The following is a 23,609-nucleotide window of genomic DNA, read 5'->3' as shown; positions in this document are numbered from 1 at the left end:
ACAGCCCCAGTCCAGTTCAGTGCTCTGGCCGTGGTCAGGAGCTGCACAATTTTTCTTACTCTTAGGATCTCAGGCTCTGCTTATGATTAGTTGGGCTGGTGAGGCGTCACCTGTGCGCCGTACAGATGATGTCACGCCAGGCCAGCAAATCAAACGCTAAGCTGGGGTATCGTCAGCTCAGGAATTTCACGGAGCTCCTGTCCACGGCCAAAGTGCTGATCTGGACAGTGGAGCAATCTCCTTATATCTAATAAACAGCCCTATGTCTATTAATTTATAGGCACTAGAATTTAAACAGTGGATTTAGGCAGTGGAACTAAAGATACAGGTAGAGAAACTATTGTGTCTGTTGCCTGAGGGCCAGTCGTTATATTCAGAAAATTCCCATCTAGTAAGCTGCAGTCTTCTATATAGATATTGGGATTTTTTTTTTATATATGTTTTGCTTTTCTTTAAACATGCTTACATTAACTAAATCTAGACCTTTACACCATCTAATGCTTTATGCTACTAAAGGTGTACGATATATTGGACAATTTAATGAGGACTACTCAGCGCCAGTAAATACAGCTGGTGGCAATTTACTTCTCCTTTTAGCTGTCTGTATGATAAAACTACAGTGATCCATCAGGTGAAATTCATCCAGCGTGGTTTAGCTCTTGAGTACAGAATAGTTCAGACATAATCAATCTCTAGGAGACAACAATAGACTCTGGAAGTCTGAGGCAGCAGAATGGTCTAACTACTCTCACATGGGCAGACACCAGTGTTGAATACAATCATTTCAATTACGATTGCTGAGAATGAAATGTAATGTTGTGAAAATAATTAACGATTCATCAATTAATGGTCATCTGTGAACCTTCTTTAGAAACAATTAAATGCTATCTAATGTATACATCTACCAGATATGAAAAAAACTGCTGCTTTGCATAATTTGGTATTCTAAAGGAAGGCTCCTAACATGTTGGTCAATGTGAGTGTTTTTTAATATGGTGGGGTAATACGGGCACAAATAAGAATCTGCAGCCCTTTTTTTGCATGAAGTTAAATAGAATTGCGCATTATATAAAATTGATACAAAATATTCTAAATGGCAAATGTGAATGCAATATCTAATGGTGTATTCAAAAGAATATGGATCTAAGAGCATCAAAGTTCTGCTCTTATATATGTTGAAGATGACAGGCCAGGTTGTCATACAAAACTCGATCAAAAGAGTTGAGTCTTAATGTTGGAACTTTTGTGCATGGAGATTAGTCATAAATAATGACAATTACAAGGAGACAAAACATACTAATGGATAAAAACAACACAATACAGAAGTGTTATAGAGTTTGTAACAAATTGTAAAGAAAAAGTGCAATGGGCCAGTTAGTCTACCAAGGTTTGAGAAAAGCACTTCAAGCTTTTACAATTTTCTACTGTGTTGTATATGAATTAATAAACTTTTGACATTAAACTTTGGCGGACAGGAAATTGGACATTTTCTGTTGTCTGCCTGGAAGAAGGTTGAGATAATACTCATTATATAGTACAGTCTCAATTGTGAAAAGTCTGTTCTTTTAGCGAACAATTCATATTCTTCTGTCTTCTCTAAAATACAGAAAAACCTGTCTGTCACCTCATACCAGATAGATCGTTTTGAGATATTTTTAATTATTCAGATATAGATTTATAATGAAAAATATGTGACAACCCGAGACAGGAGCAGAATAACTAGTTATTTTTTGGTAATTAAAAGTTTGTCCTGTGTGTTATTTTTATACATACGGATTTTCATTGCTGTATGTTGGAGCTTGGTTCTTTACAATAAGGAAAAAATCTCTGCAAATGACAAATGTTTTAGCAAGAAATGTAAGGATAGGTCATATGAGAACATACTGACAATTTAATTAAGTTGGAAACATTGATCTTCCTGGCCCGTATGCTTAAGTGAGAGTTTCTTAATAATGCGAGGCAGAAACAACATACACAACTGTCAATGTGTGGGAATAGCATCCTGCATAAGGTTTGGCAATGCAAGTATTAATGTAAGTAAAAATCTATCATGCACAAGAAGTCGTGAAATGGATTTCCCCTGTGAATATTTTCTATGCTCGGAGTAATCTCTGTCAATAAAACAGGTCTCATTTTGAAATAGAATAAAGAAGACACAAATTAATAATTCAGCTAAAGTGTTTAAAGTGTTCCTGTTACTAAGCTTTTCTTTTTTCAAAAAGTTCCTCAATTATTTAAGGGCAGGGTCAAATATGAAAAGAGAATACTGATTGATCGGATAAGTCATTATAAGAACTTTATCTTTACCACTACCAGTGACATGGGCTTTCCATATTATTGTATGTATCCTAGATCATTGTCAGACACCAAGTCACTCTTCAATAAGGGCAATGTTTAGATTCCTATGGGAAGGCCATTGTCATTATAGATGAGAGTGAAACTTGAGGGATTCAAAATTCAGATAGGAAAAGACGAAAAGACTCGGTATACTGTGGATCGGCTGAGACTCAGGAATCCCAATAAAAGATATTTAGGGAGCAAAAATTGTCAAAAGTCCAGCCAGCCGAGAGTATACTCCATGTGGCTGGACTTTCAACTACTTTTATATGTTTTGGAGCACAAAACAGGAACACAGTCAGTGCCTGAGGATATTGGAAATTCTACACCTTGTGACCTGGTGTTCTCCTTTTTCTATACTTATAGTGTATTAGAAAAGTCACTTGTAACCAGACTACTCTCCTCTTAAAACACTCTTACCTCATCTAAGAGCAGCCTGATATAGGAAAAGAGAAGCTGAATCCAACGATGTATCACTTAGATTACTGGGTGCAGCTGTACTGACACAATCAGAGATTTAAAATTTAGCAATGAAGCAGAGCTGCAAGCTAACCCCGTCCACACCAGACTTTATTTATACAATGTCCATAGACAGTGAGCTGCCTGTCACAGCAGGTGGTGTTGCCAGTCCAGGAGGCAGGAACTGCTGGGTCCCAGCAATGTTAAGCTCCTGGTGCTAAAACAATCATTGCAGGCAAACAAAACCATGGAGCCCGATAAGAGAGGCATCTTTGAAATCTGTATTTTCAGCTTATATAGCAAAAACCTGCTGACAGATACCCTTTAAAGAAAAATGTTTGCAGTTTGTGCCCAGTCCAGCCTAGGGGCCCAATATTGCACAGGGACCCACCAGGGGACTTCGTTTGTAGTTGTAGTAGTTTGTAATTGTAGTCTTAAAAGCCCAGACATTTTTGTTTTGAGAAAAATGTATGCCTTTTGTGTCCTGCCATACGCAGGAGAAATAATCCTGTGTAGGGTCATACTGGGGAAATTCACCCCGGTTAATGACCAAAAACTTAATTTCATAAAAATGAAGGAGAAGTTGACACGGCTTTCTTCAAGAAATAATGGGGGTAGAGTTGGTGCAAATTGATTTGAAGGATGTGTTCCAGTTCCCAGAACCGTACTCTATGGCCACTGGATGAAAACCTTGAAAACAGCCTCTTGCCTGATGGCATCCACAGCTATTCTTTTGAACATGTGCATTATGTCGAAACAATGATTGCGTGCCAGTTCGGATAATTGAAATATGCCGTCAGGTAAGAAATGGTTCTCAGTGTTCATATCCAGCAGCCACAGTGCAATGACGTGGGCGATGGACTGGGTCCTGCAAATCGATTTGTACTAACTCTTCATGGTGACAATGTATCTTTCATCAAGGCTGAGCTCATGCCATCAATGCGCAAAAGGCAATACAATTCATGTGGTATGCATTGATTGTGGTGAACTTGGACATCTTGGCGTTAGGTTTACACACAAACACGACAGGATGCATGTTTAGTGAGCATACATATGGCTAACTTATGATGGAATGAAGGAAGAGGAAGAAGAGTACGGAAAGCAGTAGCTGAGAATGATAATATTGATGATGACAATGACCAGGCACTACTTGTGGATGCATTCAGGCTAACATAAAGATGATAAAGAGAAGGAGGACAGTTTGAAACTAGCTCACGTTGCTGGTCAGTTTAGTTTTCCAACAAGAGCAGGTGATGACACTTCATATGTGAACGGAAAGCTGAACCTCCTAGTTGCTTTGAGCAGGGAAGTCCATGGCTTATTTTCATACTGCATGCTGCAATAAATTGATCCTCCAGCAATGTGGCAAAAAATTCCCACATCAGAGTGTCATGCATAAAGGACACACCACCAATACAACCACCGCAAGAGCTTTAAGATGCTAGTGCCATTGAGCTTCCTCTGCCAAGTGCAGTCGAGAGCTGACCAGAGAAGAAGCAGATCTTTTGGCTGGACGTCGACTCATCTCCTTATGGCTGACAACACCCCACCTCCTCTGTTAATATCATCTCTTCGACAACCCGATCTTGTTCCCAGGTCTTGTTTACTACACAATCATTATCACCATCACCATCAACATCCCAGACTCAGCTAACAGTTGCCTCAATGTGGAAAATATCCTTAGCTCATTGCCCCTTCCCCATCTGATTCCCATCTATAGATTTGCCCTCGCTCAGATTGCCACTACCACCTAGGCATTTGAATTGTGCCCTTCTTGTTCTCTGGTCGTATATCATCCTAGTACAAATGCTGAGAGTTCTTTTCATCCAATAAATCAAGATGAAGAAGTTATGAAATTTTTTTCTTAGCCACAGAGTTTGTGCTTAAGGGACTAAGGGGAATAACAGATACAGGTGTCATTGACTGAATTAAAAGTCTGCAATGTAAAAGATTAACTGTTTCTGTGATTGTGAATAACACTGTGTCAAACTGACAGTGTCGCTGTCAGAAGTAACATCATCCTGCTCGTACTCAGACAAGAAATGTGCCATATATTCTATTATGCCCTCCACTACCTTCCCATTAATACGCTTGCCAGAGGCAAGGACACTACTTTTGACCTATGCTTGTTAGTTCTAATGCTGGTGGCTGGTACCAGTAGTAGCATTGGTGTTGCTACTAGAGGCTACCACCTTCTTATCTATGGTATAGGCTTTTTTCTTTCACAGTATCCAGTACATTGCAACTTTTTCTTTCATCATACTTTTTGTCCACAAGTGTAATTAACATTTAAAAAAAATTACAACCATAGTAATTCAACTACTGACACAAAGGATTGAACAATAAATGCTAGGTAGGTACACATGACACCCAAAGATCCTAATGCAACAACAGCTTGTAGAATTGGTATGGAGCGATGGGTCTAAAATTTGACTTTTTAAACTGGGGTGAAAAAATAGAGCTGAACAGTGAAATGTGCATGTAACATCTGTCATAGGTCTGAGGCTCAAAAAGGCTACTTTGGATAGACTTGGCACTAGCCACTCAGTCTGGCAAATTCCAGAGGAACCCTGGCCTTTGTCTTTTAACTTCTGTACAGGGATCTGGTCTTACAACTGTGTCCACTGAACGGATTCCACAGAAGGTCTGGACAAGTGAACCAAAGGCGATAAAAGTCAAGGTAGCCGGGTCAGAATCAAGAGACCAGTCAAGGCACAAAATCAGAAGACACAGAATGGTCAGAAAACAGGCTGCAGTCAGACAACAGGAATTCAACAACTAAACCAGGAGCAGATAGCATAAGACAGAGCCAGAAATGAATTTAAACTGGCAGAGTCAGAGGTTCAGGGGTTAAAATTGATGACAGCCCCACCCAGGGCTCACCAAAAGGAGCCAGGAACTAACCCCATAGCTTCCTGACTGAGCAGAACCAACAGACCCAGGAATTAAACAATATCGCCGCGGCCCAATGACAAACATTGAACAGCTATATATGCAAACTTAACACAAGGTGCTAATAATATACTGAACATCACAGATCTAGAGCTCAAGATATCTTAAGACAATACACATACTGTATTTATAACCCTCACAAACACTTTGTATGTGTCATGCTGATAAATCTGATTAAGTTTGGAATCTATTTTTGTACAGGCAATTCCCCAGAAGTCCGCTAAGAAAAACAGATTCACGCTAATGCAATATTATATGTAACATTAAATTTTCATAAGCTTTCCTGAACCTTCAATTGAATTCTTCAAAAATGAAATTACAGAGTACAGAATGTTCCTACATCACACAATGAGTGAACTGTAACAAACAATACACTTGTAGTTCAAGAACACTTCAAGCAGAAAACAATGTCTCTAAAGCTATTTGCACAATAATTACCCTCCTGACTGATGTGTAATAGTCCTAAACAAATAATTTATGTTCAGAAGGTACCTATGGAATGTTCTAGAAATTAATAGTCCTATTATTCTAGACTGTAGAAATACATATAGTTTATCCTCTTTTAGGTTACAGCATGATACTTCTCAATTCCTAATTCTCGAACTAAAGAAAGAGAAGAATTAAGACTGTTACAATAAAAAAGGAAATGAATCCGTACAATTCAAAAAAATAGAAAAATTATTTATTCCATTGATGCCCAACAGCATTCATACAGCACTCATGCGTGTCCCCAGAGCAAGGCATATGTATATTGTGCAGCTACATTACACAAGATAAAAATCGATATGTTGAGTGCTCTGCTCAGTTAGAGAAAAGAGCTTGTTTTCTTTCTCCACTGTCATGGGGAACTGTGGTATCTTTTCCATCATCAAAATTTGTGCTATTTGAATTCCTTTATGAATTAATGTTTTTTTATGTTATGTCTGTGTGCACTGCATATCTATATTGCTAAAAACAAGAACAAAACTCATATGATCTAATTAAGAAAGTTTTTTTTCTTTTGTCAAGTTTGTTTTGGACTTTAACCCCTTTACAACATAAGGTGGTTTGCACGTTAAAGACCAGGCCAATTTTTACAATTCTGACCACTGTCACTTTATGGGGTAATTACTCTGGAACGCTTCAACGGATCCCTGTGATTCTGAGATTGTTTTTTCGTGACATATTGTACTTCATGACAGTGGTAACATTTCTTCGATATCACTTGCGTTTATTTGTGAAAAAAATGGAAATTTGGTAAAAATTTAGAAAATTTTGCAATTTTCAAAATTGAATTTTTATGCCCTTAAATCAGAGAGATATGTCACACAAAATAGTTAATAAATAACATTTCCAACATGTCTACTTTACATCAGCACAATTTTGGAACCCAAATTTTTTTTTTCATTAGGGAGCTATAAGATTTAAAAGTTGACCAGCAATTTCTAATTTTTTCAACAAAATTTACAGAACCATTTTTTAGGGATCACATCATATTTGAAGTCACTTTGAGGGGTCTTTATGACAGAAAATACCCAAAAGTGACATCATTCTAAAAACTCCACCCCTCAAGGAGCTCAAAACCACATTCAAGAACTTTATTAACCCTTCAGGTGCTTCACAGGAATATTTGGAATGTGGAAGAAAAAAATTAACATTTAACTTTTTTCACAAAAATGTTACTTTAGACCCAATTTTTTTTATTTTCGAAGGGGCAACAGGAAAAAATAGACCCCAAAATTTGTTGTGCAATTTCCCCTGAGCACGCAGATACCCAATATGAGGGGAAAAACCACTGTTTGGGCGCACTGCAAGGTTCGGAAGGGAAGGAGTGCCATTTGACTTTTTGAATGTAAAATTTGCTTGAATAATTAGCGGATGCCATGTTGCGTTTGGAGAGCCCCTGATGTGCCTAAACAGTGTAAACCCCCCACAAATGTCACCATTTTGGAAATTAGACCCCTCAGAGAACTTATCTAGATGTGTGATGAGCACCTTGAACCTCCAGGTGCTTCACAGAAGTTTATAACATTGAGCTGTAAAAATACAATTTTCACATTTTTCCCACAAAAATGTATTTCAGCCCCCAATTTTGCATTTTCATAAGGGTAACAGGAGAAATTGCCCCATGCAGTTTGTTGTGCAATTTCTCCTGAGTAAGCAGATACCCCATATTTGGAAGAAAACCACTGCTTGGGCATACAGCAGGGTTCAGAAGGGAAGGAGCACTATTTGACTTTTTGAATGTAAAATTTGCTTGAATAATTAGCGGATGTGCCCCTGATGTGGTGCCTAAACAGTGGAAACCCCCCACAAGTGACACCATTTTGGAAACTAGACCCCTTAGGGAACTTATCTAGATGTGTGGTGAGCACCCTGAACCCCCAAGTGCTTTACAGAAGTTTATAACATGAAGCTGTGAAAATAAAAAAAATCAAACTTTTTCCACAAAAATTATGTTTTAGCCCCAATTTTTTTATTTTCACAAGGGTAAGAGGAGAAAATGGACCCCAAAAACTTTTGTGCAATTTCTCCTGAGTACGCCAATACCACATATGTGGGGAAAATATAGTGTTTGGGCGCACGGCAGAGTTGAGAAGGGAAGGAGCACGATGTGACTTTTTGAATGCAAAATTGTCTGGAATCGAGAGCGGACGCCATGTCGCGTTTGGAGTGCCCCTGATGTGCCTAAATAGTGGAAACCCCCCACAAGCGACCCCATTTTGGAAACTACACCCCTCAATGATTTTATCAAGGGGTATAGTGAACATTTTGAACCCAGAGGTATGACACAGAATTTGATAACATTAGGTCATCATATTGAATAAGTTGTCATTAGTCTTGAGCGCAAGTTCTCGCTACTTGAGTTTGCATCAGGTACTTAGGTATGCACCGTGTATAGTGGGTGCTCGAGTGACATGCTCGAGTTCCCGCCCGCATGTTTCACGGTTATTAGACACCCCAAAAAAAACATGCGGGGATCGCTTGTGCATGGCAGGCAAACCCCGCAAGGTTTTTTGGCCGCAAAGCATATGGGGCGGAGACTTGAGCATGTCACTCGAGCACCCGTGATACTCAGTGCATACCCGAGCACCCAATGCAAACTCAAGTAGCGAGCACTTGCGCTCAACACTAGTCACCATATCGTCATCTTTTTTTTTTAGTTTTGAAAAAAATCCCAGCCCTAACCCTAGTCCAACCCTAACCCTAGCCCAACCCTAACCCCAACCCCAACCCCAACCCTAGCACAAGCCTAACCCTAGCCAAACCCTAACACCAACCCCAACCATAGCCCAACCCTAACCCCAACCCCAACCCTAGCACAACCATAGCCCAACCCTAACCCTAGCTCAACCCTAACCCCAACCCTAGCCTAACCCTAACACCAACACTAACCCTAACCCTAGCACAACCCTAGCCCAACCTGAACCCTAGCCCTAACCCTAGCCTAACTCTAATCCCAACCCTAACCCTAGCACAACCCTAACCCGAGAGTTTATTTTTTACGCCGTTCCTCGTGAGGTATAAGTGATTAGACGACTTTATTCTTCTGGTGGGGGCGATTACAGTGATGCCAGAATCATATCGGGTTTTTATAATTGACAGCTGTCACACACTAAGAGACGCATTTTTTTGTAAAATCTAGCTTTTGCATCGCCATATTTTGAGAGCTATAATTTTTCCATATTTTGGCCAACAGAGTCATGTGACGGCTTGTTTTTTGTGGGATGCGTTGACGTTTTTATTGGTGCTATTTTCAGGCACGTGACATTTTTTGATCGCTTTCTATTCCGATTTTTGGGAGGCAGAATACACAAAAAACAATTCAGGACTTGTTTTTTTTTAAAAAAAAAATTTATGCTGTTCCATGTGTGTTAAAATTAATAAGGTAGCTTTATTCTTCGGGTCAGTATGTTTACAGCAGTACCACATTTATATTGTTTTTCTATGTTTTGGCACTTTTACACATTAAAAGCTATTTTATAGAAAAAAAAATTTTTTTGCATTGCTTTATTCTGAGAGGTAGAACTTTTTTATTTTTTGGCTGATAGAGCTGTATTGCAGCTTGTTTTTTGCGGAACAAGATGACGTTTTCAGCGGTACCATTTTTATTTATATTCATCTTTTGAATCGCGTGTTAATCCATTTTTTGTTTGGCGGCATGATGATAATGCATTGTTTTTTGCTTTGTTTTTTTTTTTTACCGTGTTCACTGAAAGGGTTAACTAGTGGGACAGATTTATAGGTCAGGTCGTTCCGGACGCGGCGATACCAAATATGTGTACTTTTGTTTTTTTTTTCTATTTTTTTTCATAATAATATTTATTGATTTTTACAAATTTTTTTTATTATTTTTTTGACTTTCTGACACTCTTTTTTACTTTTATTCTTTGTCCCACTATGGGACTTTCACTTTTTTCATTCTGATCGCCTGTATAGCATAGGGATGGAGTACCATCCTTGTGCTATACAGGCTGTCAGCACTACAGATGCAGAAGATACTTTGGTCATGCACTGCGCATGACCAAAATATCTTCCTGCTGTCCGGTGACCCAGATGTTGTCATGACGACATCGGGTCATCATGGCAACATCCGGGAAGCTGCAGCAGACATCACTGGACGCCGGCAGGAGAGGTGAGTATCCCGATCACCTCCCCTTGCCCCCGCAATGCTGCGATCGACTTCGATGGCATCATTGCGGGGGTTAATGTGCTGGGAGCGGTGTGGGACCGCTCCCTGCACATAGCATCGGGTGTCAGCTGTGACAATCAGCTGACACCCAGCGGCGATCGCGCCCGTACAGCCTGTGTGCGGGCGCGATTGCAAAGACGTACTGATACGTATCAGGCTCTTAAAGCCCAGGGCGCAGATATGTATTAGTATGTCTTGGGCTTTAAAGGGGTTAAGAATGAAGCACTCCTGATAATAATTGTATCCACCAAAACCTTTCTAGATATGTCCAGGAGGAAGTGTAGTGGTATGAAAATTCTTACCAATCATCGTCTTCCCTGATTTCCAGGGCTGTTGCACTCTTTTTCTGGGAGACTTCAAATCAGACTTGTCGGATCACACTGGGGTTTATGTGTGAACCATAAGTCACATTCACAATGTAAGTCTTCGGAGACTTATTCTGAGGTTAACATTGGTGGAAGTAGCACCACCCTATACAGTGGCTCCTGTGAGAGACGACAAAGATGAGGAGCAAACAGATGACCTAGAAAAGGATTGGAGCAATGCTGCAAACCAGGGAGAGATGATGATTGAATGGGTCCCACCAGTTGAACTACGAGGTTCAAATCCCATATGGTGACTAAAAGATACAGTGAAAAAGCAAAAAGTAAGTATTGCCAAATCCATGCAAGTCTGATGTATGAAAATATAAAATTATGTAACGCATTAGGTAAATGTGGAAAAAAATAAAAATAAAAACCGATAGTGTGGTTCTCCAGTCACTGCAACCCCCCAAAAAAACACAATAAAAAGTCATCCAAAATCATATGTGCCTTGATACAACTCCATCAACAGAAAACTAAAAAAAGTTACAGGTCTCAGAAATTACGACCCTCAATATTTTTTTTACAACGTTCATAATTTTTTTGAAGCCACTAAAGTAATAAACAATTTTACAAGCTTGGCATTGATGTAATCATACTGAACTGGAGAATCAAGTTGCCTGGTCATTTTTTCTATAGAATGAACTCCATAAAAACAATTACTTTATACTAACTGTTGGAGGTGTCCTTAGGAAGTCAATTACAATACAGCGCCCATACAGTCTACATGAATGTATATGCTACTGGTATTAAAGTGATTCTCTAGTAAGGTATTTGAAAATAGGTTTCCTAAATCACAATACCTGTTGTAAATTTTAAAAGTAGTGCAAGAATGGTAGATCTTATACTTTGCTAGGGTATTTTCTGTCGCTTAAACAGCAATGTTATAAATACCTTATGTTTTAGAGAATAAGACACACTTTTTAGCAACCAAAAATCCTGACAAAAAGTGTGCGCTCCTTATAGTCTGGAGGCAGATTTCTCTGATCTAGGAGAATACTGACGCAGCACCCTTCTCAATCACTCAGAGAACTGCTCTTTCTCATCCTGCCCCACACTGATTATTCTGATTGGTGGAGGGCAGAAAAGAAAGTAACTGGTACATCATGAGTAGCCGAGTGATCTATCTCAAGCTTGAAAGGAACTTTAAAATGTGGTAATGTGTACAGTGTGGGAGTGTATATGTGTATGTAGCAGAGCTATGTATGTGTAGCAGAGCTGTATGTGTATGTAGAAGAACTGCGTAAGTTGATGTTGCTGAGTTGTGTTTGTGCGCATATAGCAGAGCTGAGCGTGTATGTAGCAGTGATCGATAGCTACTATACAAGCAGTAGTATTATGTATAGGGGTGTGCTGCTGAAAGTGTAGATAGTGTAGATAATGTGCATGCTGTAAAGCCATATTTGTATTACCTCTAGATCATAAAAGATAGTGATATTGAAACCTTCATCTGTTCACACATCCAGAAAAGTTTTTATTAGTAGGAAATACTGTATGTTTTTACTATATTCTACTATTGTTACACGCACGCCGCCTAAATTCAGATAGGGGCAAGACCGGTTACATGAATTCGTTGGAATCTTGGGGGAACCGTTACTCAGGGTGACCATAGGCTGCAGCTTCTCTTAGACAAACGATAGATTCAGTTGCTGACCAGACACATCTGACAATAGTCTTCATAAGCGGTAGAACAGTAACATTTAATGAGGTACGGCCAGTGCAATGCAAATGTCTCTTTGAGCAACAGGCTGCAGTAATAACAGTACAGTCTCCTTTGCAGAACAGCAGTAAACAGTCTATTATCCGGTAGCACAGTACAGCACAGTTTTAATGCATACACAACCACAGACTTTTCCTTCACAAGGACTCAATAGTACACAGCATTCTTTATCTTGCATGGAGATGGAGGGGGGGGAAGGGTGTGATGAGGGAGATGATCTCTATGACAGACTTCCTTCCAGTCCTTATCTTCCTGGCCAATAATACTCCACACTGTTAGCTCAGGGAGTCTAATTGACCTTTGTTTAGCTTCCCTCCTGACCTGAATTCTGTTCCCTTGCCTTTTGTGAGATACAGATCATTAGCCACCTTTCTCTTCGGCTCCCGCCAGACAGTAAACAACTTCCCCACAATCCCCCAGGGGCTCTGCGAAAACACTTCCCTTCTCCTGTGACTGTGTTAATTCCTCTAGTTGCTTGATGCTTCTGGAGCACATCACTTCCTGTCTTCTGTGCTTGTGTTACTTCTAATAGTTGCTGAATGCTTTTAAAGCAACAGCACTCCTTCTGCATGTCACACTCTGCAACAGCACTACTTCTGCATGTCACACTATGTAAACCTGGGGTGCACCTTAGCACCTTATAGTAAGGTGCATCCTATAGTCCAAAAAATTGCATATTTTGTAAAAGTGTTTCCCTCAAATCTTCTCCTGGCTTCTTTTTGTCTCCGGTGGTGAACCTTCCCAGGCGACGCCGGCCAACCAAAATTTCCCCAAGAGCATGTTGTGTACTCCCAGGGGTAACGCTCTGTACATTGGGAGCTTGGTCTCACATGTTCTTGTCTTCAGTTGACTACTAATCCTGGTTTGTTTATTTCCTTGCTTTATTGACTTTACTTCTGTTTTAGAAGTGGGTATAGCTAAGGGGGTATTCTAGTTTTAGCCTTTTTATGTACAATCAGTCTAGCATCCCCCAAATATTCTGGTAATTCACTCACTTAGCAGATTATATTGTTTAAAGATACAAATACATGACTTATAGCACACCATAGCCTTTGCAGTAAAGAGCAAATATATATCCTTTGTAATGACTTTAGCCTTTCTGTGTTGTCACAAAGATCATATTCCTTAACAATATACGCTGCTTAGGATAAAGATGAAAACCATCAGTCTGCAAATCTCTGCATATTATTCTAATTGTGCATAACTAACCTGATTTGGAGCCATGTCAGCATTGGTGTCGTGCCACCTCCAAAAACCCACACTGTGAAGAAGACAACCAACAACGTTGTGGTGAACATCATCTGTTTCGGCTGAGAATCTGTATCTCGAATAGCAAGTGCAAAAGCTATGGCACCACGTAAACCTGTAGGAAGAAATTGTGCATAATTATGTGCTCAAAATTAGACATTATATGATAAACAAACTGATTTTGTGTGGTATAAAAATAATAATCTTAAAAAACAATCAACTTCTCTGGAGCGGCACCAATCTCCTGTGCTCAGTACTGTGTCGCCCCATTGGTCTCCTGGCATCAACATGCACAGTTTGTCAAAACAGGAAGAAACATCTTCCTTACAGTTTATAAGAAATGCGAAAGCTGCAGTCAATCAGTGGCCACTCAGTCACATGACACCCTGTGCCTAATTTTAATGCCAGGAGACTGAGGTTAGACACAGTACCAAATGTGGAGGAAAAGCACCAGTTCTGGAACTGAGTGAAGTATTTTTTTTACACCATCCTGGTCTCATTAAGTTTGCCTTTTAAAGTAGGGGACAACCCCTTTAAGAGACTAAACACTCATTTAGTTTTAAGTATTTTATTGCATAGCATGGTGAGCCTCTTGGAAAGATATTTTACCATGGAGAACTCCCTGAGCAATCAAGGGAGCCTGTGGTCACATGTCTGGAAGAACCAAAAGAAGGTTCCTAAGGCTACCTATGAGGGGTGCCTGAAAACTCAGGCGGGGTCAGAGCAGAGTCCATAGGGTATTGTACCATTGTCTATTGGAGGTGTCGAGTCCCGGAACAAATATCAGTCAATTGTCCCTTGACCTCAGAGCCGATGGACAGCACCGAAGACCGGCACTACTCTTACTTTGTCTACCCTGCCTGCATTGTTGTTCCTCATCCTGGCGAGGGGCCTCAGGAATGCCAGGTGACTGTGAAATGTGTCCAAGTTACAGGACTCCTCGACTCAGGGAGATTGGTGACCCTGGTAAAGGCCACACTTTCGCATGTGCGAATCCCTGGGAAGGAGGGTGGGGGTAAGGTATATCCATGGAGACGCCAAAAACTATCTCATGGCCCAAGTCGACATACACACAGACTGTGGTTCCGTGTCCCACAAAGTGGGAGTGGTCAAGGACTTGTTGCATGCTATTGTTATTGGTCGAGATTTTCCTTTGTTGTGGGACTTATAGGCTAAAGCTGTAGCACCCAGTAGTCCAGTATGTCGCCAGGAGTTGGCTATGGTAACAAAGTCACATGATGTAAATGGTGAATTCACTGTACTGGCTAGAAAGGAGGATGAGGAAGCATCCCCTGAAGCCAATATCCCTGACATGGAGGCGTCCCAGGACATCTATGGGTCTGCCCAGCTCAGGAACTTAACATTAAAAGGTACTCTATAAAATGTAACTACGTTAAATGAGGTTCACCAGGAGATGGGAGCTGATAATCAGTTTCCACAAGGGTCCAGGCATAATGATAGGTTGTGTTGTGGAACCAAAGTCAAGGAACAGGTAAAAGAGCATCTTCTCAAAGCCCAAGAGGAAAAATACAGGGGGTATAATCGGTTGGCTCGAGTGAGACAATTTAAGCCTGGTGGATCGGGTACTTGAGTTAGTGCCTACAGGGGAGATCAAGTGGCTTACCCAGTGGCAGGGACCCTATAGGGTGGTGGAAAAGGTGGGAGAGGTCAACTATAAAATACACCGACCAGTGAAAAGAAGGCCTTTCCCATATATTATGGCAACCTATTAAAACTCTGGAAGGGTAGGGACCTGCTTGAAACCCCTTTCTTGTTGGCAAGGTCAGAAGCCAACATTGCGAGTGTCAAAGTGTCATGAACTTTGTCGCCTTCCAATAAACAGCATGAACCTAAAATCGGTACCCAAAAATAGGAAAGGTTCTTGGAGTTACTATTTCACCCTCATGTCATCAAGCATGAGCCTCATGTTCAGGGCAATTTAAAGCCCCTTAAGCTCTGTGTTGGCAGGTGGTGCCCAGTCCCTGACTCTGAGCAGGGGGGGGAGGTATGTAGCAAAGCCAGGTAGGTTAAATACTAGCCTTACAGGCTCTGAATATTTGCACCTGGATGACTCTGCATATAACCAGGCTAGGTGTTCACCCTAGTCAGTCAGCTAGAGGAAGCTGACCAGAGTGGATTGGTTTTGGAGCAAAAGAGAGACAAGCCAGAATCTCTTACTCTGAGAAGAGACAGCAAAGGCAGTGTGCATCAGACTGAAAGTATCACGGGTTTCTATGGACAATAGTTAATGTGTTTGACCGTACTGGGACTAGCTCAGTGGTGTGTGAGCAGCCAGGGTCTATTTTGTTTAGTTAGTGCCTGGACAAGGCTAGGGATTTTGTGTTTATGGTTTTGTTTTGGTGCTGTGCAACCAGTGCAGATAAATGTCACGTTGTTTCGTTGTGTTGACTCAAGAATCCAGTGCCTGTGTGAACACTACCTAATGCCTACCTGAGATCATGAATTCCTGCAAAAAAAAAATAATTGACATATATATATATATATACACACACACACACATATATCTGTATATATATACACACACGCACACTATATGTAGGCACAAATATAGACACAGGCAGACAAAAAGTCATCTGGTATTATTTCAAGATGATAACTATTTTCAAGGAAGCCTGGGATTCAGTGCTCTGTATGGCAATGAAGGAAATCTGGTCACTATAAAGATATTTTGTGTATGCTGCATCTTTCGCTGTTTTTCCTACTTGTATACGTATACCACCAATCTGTACTACATCTTATAACAGAAAGAACCATTTATTTGGAAACTGAAGAGTTTTGTCTACGTCTGCACCTGCTGTGTAATGTCCTTATCACAAATAATTAATTGTATTGCAAAAACTGCAGACAGGATTCAGAGACACGATCCATCTTACAGATCACACACGTCCAGCTACTATTATTATTTTAATTTCTTACAAGCAAAATAATGAGCGATGTCTATTACACAGCATTTCCCTGATTCATTACCAGTCGCACTGTCTTCTTCACTAGGTGACATATTACATGGAGGTAATGAACGTCTACAATTCCTTCTCTCCAAGCCCAGTTAATGACCTATTCTTGACAGGCAGACATGAATGCACAGCACACAATAGCTAGCCACAGTTTGGGCAGATAAATAGTCCCATAGGGGAAGCAATCAGTAACTAAATGCCATTACAGACAATATACAGACTCTTATAATTAGAGGCAGAACAATATGCAGAACATTTATGTATCACTCAAGGTCTTAGTACATCATGTAACCTGTTGTTTTACTAGATGCTAGATTTGTTGCGCTGTATATTTCACAAATTCATAGGCAGTATGTGCGTTCTCTACCCATTTCTCTACTGATTAGAGTTGCCCAAACAGCTTTACCACTGTGACTTTTTGTATGAGGATGTTCTTTTCCTTCCCCAATTAAATGAGTAATATATGTGGCTGTGACACATCAGATGCTGCATGGGATTCAGATATCACATCTAGGGAAGTCATTTTATATACTCATCAATGGGAAGCACTTAAAATGTTTGTCATTTCTACGATATCCCTACATTTATTCCTGCCGTAAAGAGGATCTGTAACATGTCCAAAAAAAACTAGTGTGGTACCAATGTAGTAGTGGGGAAGGACGTAGCCTTCCTTTGGCACTGAAAGAGTTAAAGGAGAATGTTCCCATAGTTAGATCTCTCTGAGCTGCCATTAGGTCAAGTTAAGGGGTTAGCTGTGATGATCCAGCCAGTAGCGTAGAGTAGAGGGGGAACTTAGTGCCATGATCAAGCATAAAGTGTGTAAAAAAGCTTGTCCCTAATAAATTTCCTTGTGGGGCTGTAGTACTTTTAATCAGCCACAAGATGCCACTGTCAGGCGCAGCTGTTAGTGAGAGCCTGCTGCCAGAATGACAGTGAGGAATTAACTTCCGCAGGGGGCGGGGCATCCTAGTTAACGTCTGGAGAATTTTCCAGAAAGTGTCAGTTGGAGTCCTGTCAGAGTTGTGACAGGAAGCTTTACGGACAAACAGCCAGGGAAATTGGCTGCTAGGGTAGACGGGGCTCCCTACCCTCAGACAGTGGATAAGCAGTGTAAATATCTCTTCACGCAGGAGTCCCATTAGCCGGCTGGAGAAACTCAACAGAGGTATTGAGGACCTCGGGGCACTTCTAGTCTGCAGGTAGCAGAGGAAGATAGGACTCCGTGAAGCCGTGAAGGAATTATAGGATCCGGATACTCTGCCGCTGGTGAGGAAACTTCTCTTCAGCTAGAGAATAGAGTTAGATAGATGCTTCACCTAAGGAAGGCACCAGGGATGAAGATGTTTTTAGCACCAGTGTGGGAGATGAAAACCTGTTGGGCCTTATCCAATGTACCTGACTGTAAATACTGTATATACTCCTCTCCCCCAAGTAAAATCCCAGTTATGGTTAAGAACTTCGTGTCCTCTGAATTTATTGCTGTACTGGTCCCAGAAGAGAAATGCCTGGAGACAGCCACGATCGGATGGTTTGAAGTAAGTGAAGAATGTCACATACCCAGCCACACATCAGAGGGAGGACACAAATTGTCTGTAGGGTGTCCAAGCGAGCAGGGGCTACAACTCGACTACCTCGTTGGGGCACCTTACACCTTGCCAAAATCCCTGTGTGTCCCAGAACCTGTTGCTGTTTTTTCCATTTTCTCTGGGGTCGTGTAGTTCTTCCCCTCTATGATGCTTCCTAATCCCGGTTAGCGGGTGTCTGACCCGGTTGAGTATAGTAGAAACTAAGAGCAAAAAAGCGCAAATAGGGTCTTATCTGAGAATAACAATTATGCAAATAAAGGATGTGCTAACCTGATAAGAGTGTGTGACACACAACCATGAATACGCATGAAAACACCTGCTGTAGATCCACGCGTCTTCTGACCAGGAAAGAGGAAAAAAAGGAGCGAAATGTGGTTGCAGATGCTTCAGATCGGTCATTAGGCAGCATATTAGAGAGAGAGGGAGGACTACGCGCCCCCAGAGAAAACCCTTAGGAAGTCTGTCACTAAATTTGACCTACCTAAACTATGTGCACTGTGTGCAGAATTATTAGACAAATGAGTATTTTGATCAGATGATACTTTTTATACATGTTGTCCTACTCCAAGCTGCATAGGCTTGAGAGCCAAATACCAGTTAAGTAAATCTGGTGATGTGCATCTCTGTAATGAGGAGGGGTGTTGACTAATGACAACAACACCCTATATAAGGTGTGCTTAATTATTAGGCAACTTCCTTTCCTTTGGCAAAATGGGTCAGAAGAGAGATTTGACGGGCTCTGAAAAGTCCAAAATAGTGAGATGTCTTGCAGAGGGATGCAGCAGTCTTGAAATTTCCAAACTTTTGAAGCGTGATCACAGCACAATCAAGAGTTTCATGGCAAATAGCCAACAGGGTCGCAAGAAGCGTGTTGGCCAAAAAAGGCGCAAAATAACTGCCCATGAATTAAGGAAAATCAAGCGTGAAGCTGCCAAAATGCCATTCGCCACCAGTTTCACCATATTTCAGAGCTGCAACGTTACTGGAGTATCAAAAAGAACAAGGTGTGCGATACTCAGGGACATGGCCAAGGTAAGGAAGGCCGAAAAACGACCACCTTTGAACAAGAAACAAAAGATAAAACGTCAAGAATGGGCCAAGAAATATCTTAAGACTGATTTTTCAAAGGTTTTATGGACTGATGAAATGAGAGTGACTCTTGATGGGCCAGAGGCTGGATTAGTAAAGGGCAGAGAGCTCCACTCCGACTCAGACGCCAGCAAGGTGGAGGTGGGGTACTGGTATGGGCTGGTATCATCAAAGATGAACTTGTTGGACCTTTTCGGGTTGAGGATGGAGTGAAGCTCAACTCCCAGACCTACTGCCAGTTTCCAGAAGACAACTTCTTCAAGCAGTGTGTAACATCCCTGGCGGCGTGCTTGCATAGTGCAAGACTATGCAAGACTGCAATCTTACCTGTCAGTCCAGCCTACAAACCTTGCTCCAGTTAATGCTATGTGCATGTCTCTTGACTGACTGTTTAGGGCGGCAGCCCGGTTACTTCCTGCTTCTTATAGCAGCTGTGGGCGCACCCCTAATGCGTCTCCAGCCTATTGCTGTGAGTCACTGGATATTTAAACCCCCTTCACCCAGCAGGAGGTGCCTGAGCAACTCCTTCACTCAGTTAGTCTTTGCTACTGAATTGCCAGGTCCTGTCCTGTTTCTAGTCTGTCTCTGCCAATCTGTGGGCAGCATTCCCAGACCTGTTATCTCTGACTTCTAGTCTGTTCCCGCCACTCTGGGGGCTGTATACCCAGGCTCGTTCTTGTATCTCATTGCAGTAGCAGTTCCTGTCTGAACTATATCCTAGCCTGTTACCTGTTTCTCTCTATGTCCGTACCTTCCCTTTTCCTGCAGTATCTGAACCTGCACCTAACTCCAACTCGTTGTCTCTGTACTTCTGTTTTTGAGTTTTGTGTCCACTCGCTACTTCATGTGAAGTACCTTGTGTGTATCTGGTTCTGCTTGTCCCTTTTCCCTTCCTCGTATCTTCCTCCTGTGTTCTAGCCATCTTCCTGCATTTTCCTGTCTGTTCCATGTGAACAGAGCCCTGTCCTCTCTGCCTTGTCCACCGCACCTGCGGTTTCGCTCTGCTCAGCCTTGTCCACCGCACCTGCGGTTTCGCTCTGCTAAGCCTTGTCCACCGCATCTGCGGTTTCGCTCTGCTCACCCTTGTCCACCGCACCTGCGGTTTCGCTCTGCTCAGCCTTGTCCACCACACCTGCTGTTTTGCTCTGCTCAGCCTTGTCCACCGCACCTGCGGTTTCGCTCTGCTCAGCCTTTTCACCGCACCTGCGGTTTCGCTCTGCTCAGCCTTGTCCACCGCACCTGCGGTTTCGCTCTGCTCAGCCTTGTCCACCGCACCTGCGTTTTCGCTCTGCTCAGCCTTGTCCACCGCACCTGCGTTTTCGCTCGTCAGCCTTGTCCACCGCACCTGCGGTTTCGCTCTTGTCAGCCTTGTCCACCGCACCTGCGGTTTCGCTCTGCTCAGCCTTGTCCACCGCACCTGCGGTTTCGCTCTGCTCAGCCTTGTCCACCGCACCTGCGGTTTCGCTCTGCTCAGCCTTGTCCACCGCACCTGCGGTTTCGCTCTGCTCAGCCTTGTCCACCGCACCTGCGGTTTCGCTCTGCTCAGCCTTGTCCACCGCATCTGCGGTTTCGCTCTGCTCAGCCTTGTCCACCGCACCAGCGGTTTCGCTCTGCTCAGCCTTGTCCACCGCACTTGCGGTTTCGCTCTGCTCAGCCTTGTCCACCGCACCTGCGTTTTCGCTCTTGTCAGCCTTGTCCACCGCACCTGCGGTTTCGCTCTTGTCAGCCTTGTCCACCGCACCTGCGGTTTCGCTCTGCTCAGCCTTGTCCACCGCACCTGCGGTTTCGCTCTGCTCAGCCTTGTCCACTGCACCTGCGGTTTCGCTCTGCTCAGCCTTGTCCACCGCACCTGTGGTTTCGCTCTGCTCAGCCTTGTCCACCGCACCTGCGGTTTCGCTCTGCTCAGCCTTGTCCACCGCATCTGCGGTTTCGCTCTGCTCAGCCTTGTCCACCGCACCAGCGGTTTCGCTCTGCTCAGCCTTGTCCACCGCACCAGCGGTTTCGTTCTGCTCAGCCTTGTCCACCGCACCTGTGGTTTCGCTCTGCTCAGCCTTGTCCACCGCACCTGCGGTTTCGCTCTGCTCAGCCTTGTCCACCGCACCTGCGGTTTCGCTTTACTCTGCTTGACTACCGCATCTGTGGCTCTGAACCTGTCTCCCAGTCTGTACTGGACCCTATCCAGCCTGCGCTCCAACTTGCTAGTACCTCCCTGTCTGCACTCCAGCCGTGCTTGCCAGTGCCCACCTGTCTGCATACCAGCCGTGCTTGCCAGTGCCCACCTGTCTGCATACCAGCCGTGCTTGCCAGTGCCCACCTGTCTGCATACCAGCCGTACTTGCCAATACCCACCTGCCTGTACGCCAGTCTAACCTGCCTGTTCCTGCATTCCCCGATGTGGGTCAACAACTGTGACTGGGGTCTGACCTGGAGTCGCACCTGGTCCCTCTGCTCGGTTACTCCTTGGTCCACGGAGTCGACTAAGCCGCCGTGCGACCTTGGTCGGATCGGGTTGATACTTAGTTACGCCCCTCCAGGCACTCCTCGGTTCATGGTACAGTGGGATCACTAATCACGCTCACGCCAGTCAGTCCAGGTGCGAGCGTAACACAGTGGTACAGGAAGAAGTCAGTATCGTTCAAGAAAAACATGATTTTCATGCATGACAATGCTCCATCACATGCATCCAACTACTCCACAGCGTGGCTGGCCAGTAAAGGTCTAAAAGAAGAAAAAATAATGACATGGCCCCCTTGTTCACCTGATCTGAACCCCATAGAGAACCTGTGGTCCATCATAAAATGTGAGATCTACAGGGAGGGAAAATAGTACACCTCTCGGAACAGTGTCTGGGAGGTTGTGGTGGCTGCTGCACGCAATGTTGATCGAAAACAGATCAAGCAACTGATAGAATCTATGGATGGAAGGCTGCCGAGTGTCATCATAAAGAAAGGTGGCTATATTGATCATTAATTTTTTTGGTTTTTGTATGTCAGAAATGTTTATTTCTAAATTTTGTGCACTGATATTTGTTTACCTGGTGAACATAAACAAGTGAGATGGGATTATATTTGTTTTTTATTAAGTTGCCAAATAATTCTGAGCAGTAATAGTTACCTGCACAAACAGATATCCTCCTAAGATAGCCAAATCTAAAAAAAAAAACACTCCAACTTCCAAAAATATTAAGCTTGGATATTTATGAGTCTTTTGGGTTGATTAAGAACATAGTTGTTTATCAATAATAAAAATAATCCTCTAAAATACAACTTGTCTAATAATTCTGCACACAGTGTATTGTCATACAGGTTATAGACTGCTGAAAAGAGTCATACCTGTATGTCTCATATCCAATGCCTTGTTGCTGATAAATCATCTTTTATTCATTTATGTAAATTACCTGTTCCAGACTCTGGGGAGGACGCAGCCCGGAAGATAATTCTGCCTCCACACTTCATCTCCATATATCTCACCTCCCATCAGCGTCACTCGGTTCCTGTGATGCCGGCCGCTTGAGAGGAAATATCGAGTGTGCACATTAGTGTTTTCTTGTTTACCCCACAGTCTTCTGCCCTTCTATGAGCACAGGCATCGAGTGCATCCTGCGCTGGTGCCATTCCCAGTGTGATCAGACGCACTCACCGGAGCTGTATGCCTTGTTTTTTGCAGGACAAGATGACGTTTTCAGGGGTACAATTTTTATTTACAATCGTCTTTTTTATCGCGTTTTATTCCACTTTTTGTTCTGCGGTATGATGTTAAAGCATTGTTTTTTGCCTCGTTTTTTTTTTTTTTTTTTTACCGTTTTCACTAAAGGTGTTAACTAGTGGGACAGTTTTATAGGCCAGGTCGTTCTGGACGTGGCAATACCAAATTTGTGTACTTTTATTGTTTTCTTTTTTTCATAATAATATTTATTTATGGGTACAATACATATATATATATATATATATATATATATATATATATATATATATATTTTTTTTTTTTTTATTATTATTATTATTATTTTGTGATCTTTTTATATACATTTTTACAACTTTTTTTCACTTTTTTTTTAAATTTTTTACTTTGTCCCACTATGGAACTTTCACTTTCTGCAGTCTGATTGCTGTTATAAAGTATACTTTTGTGGGAAAAATGTGAATTTTCCAAAATGGTGTCATTTGTGGAGGGCTTCCACTGTTTGGGCACATCAGGGGCTCTCCAAAC

At 42.2% G+C, this 23,609-nt stretch overlaps 1 protein-coding gene across 1 annotated transcript in view; it reads right to left on the bottom strand.

Moving 5' to 3' along the window:
- SLC9A9 (solute carrier family 9 member A9) overlaps positions 1–23,609 on the bottom strand; it is a 1,175,306-nt gene that overhangs the window by 529,360 nt on the left and 622,337 nt on the right. Inside the window, exon 12 of the mRNA XM_073674666.1 lies at positions 13,712–13,865. Coding sequence (XP_073530767.1) covers positions 13,712–13,865 — 154 coding nt within the window. The remainder of the gene's footprint in view (positions 1–13,711; positions 13,866–23,609) is intronic.

Source organism: Phyllobates terribilis, unplaced genomic scaffold (assembly GCF_046119375.1).
Source record: "Phyllobates terribilis strain yellow unplaced genomic scaffold, ASM4611937v1 Scaffold_3__8_contigs__length_932513732, whole genome shotgun sequence".
Lineage (NCBI taxonomy): Eukaryota > Metazoa > Chordata > Amphibia > Anura > Dendrobatidae > Phyllobates > Phyllobates terribilis.
This window is presented reverse-complemented; position numbering and strand designations above follow the sequence as displayed.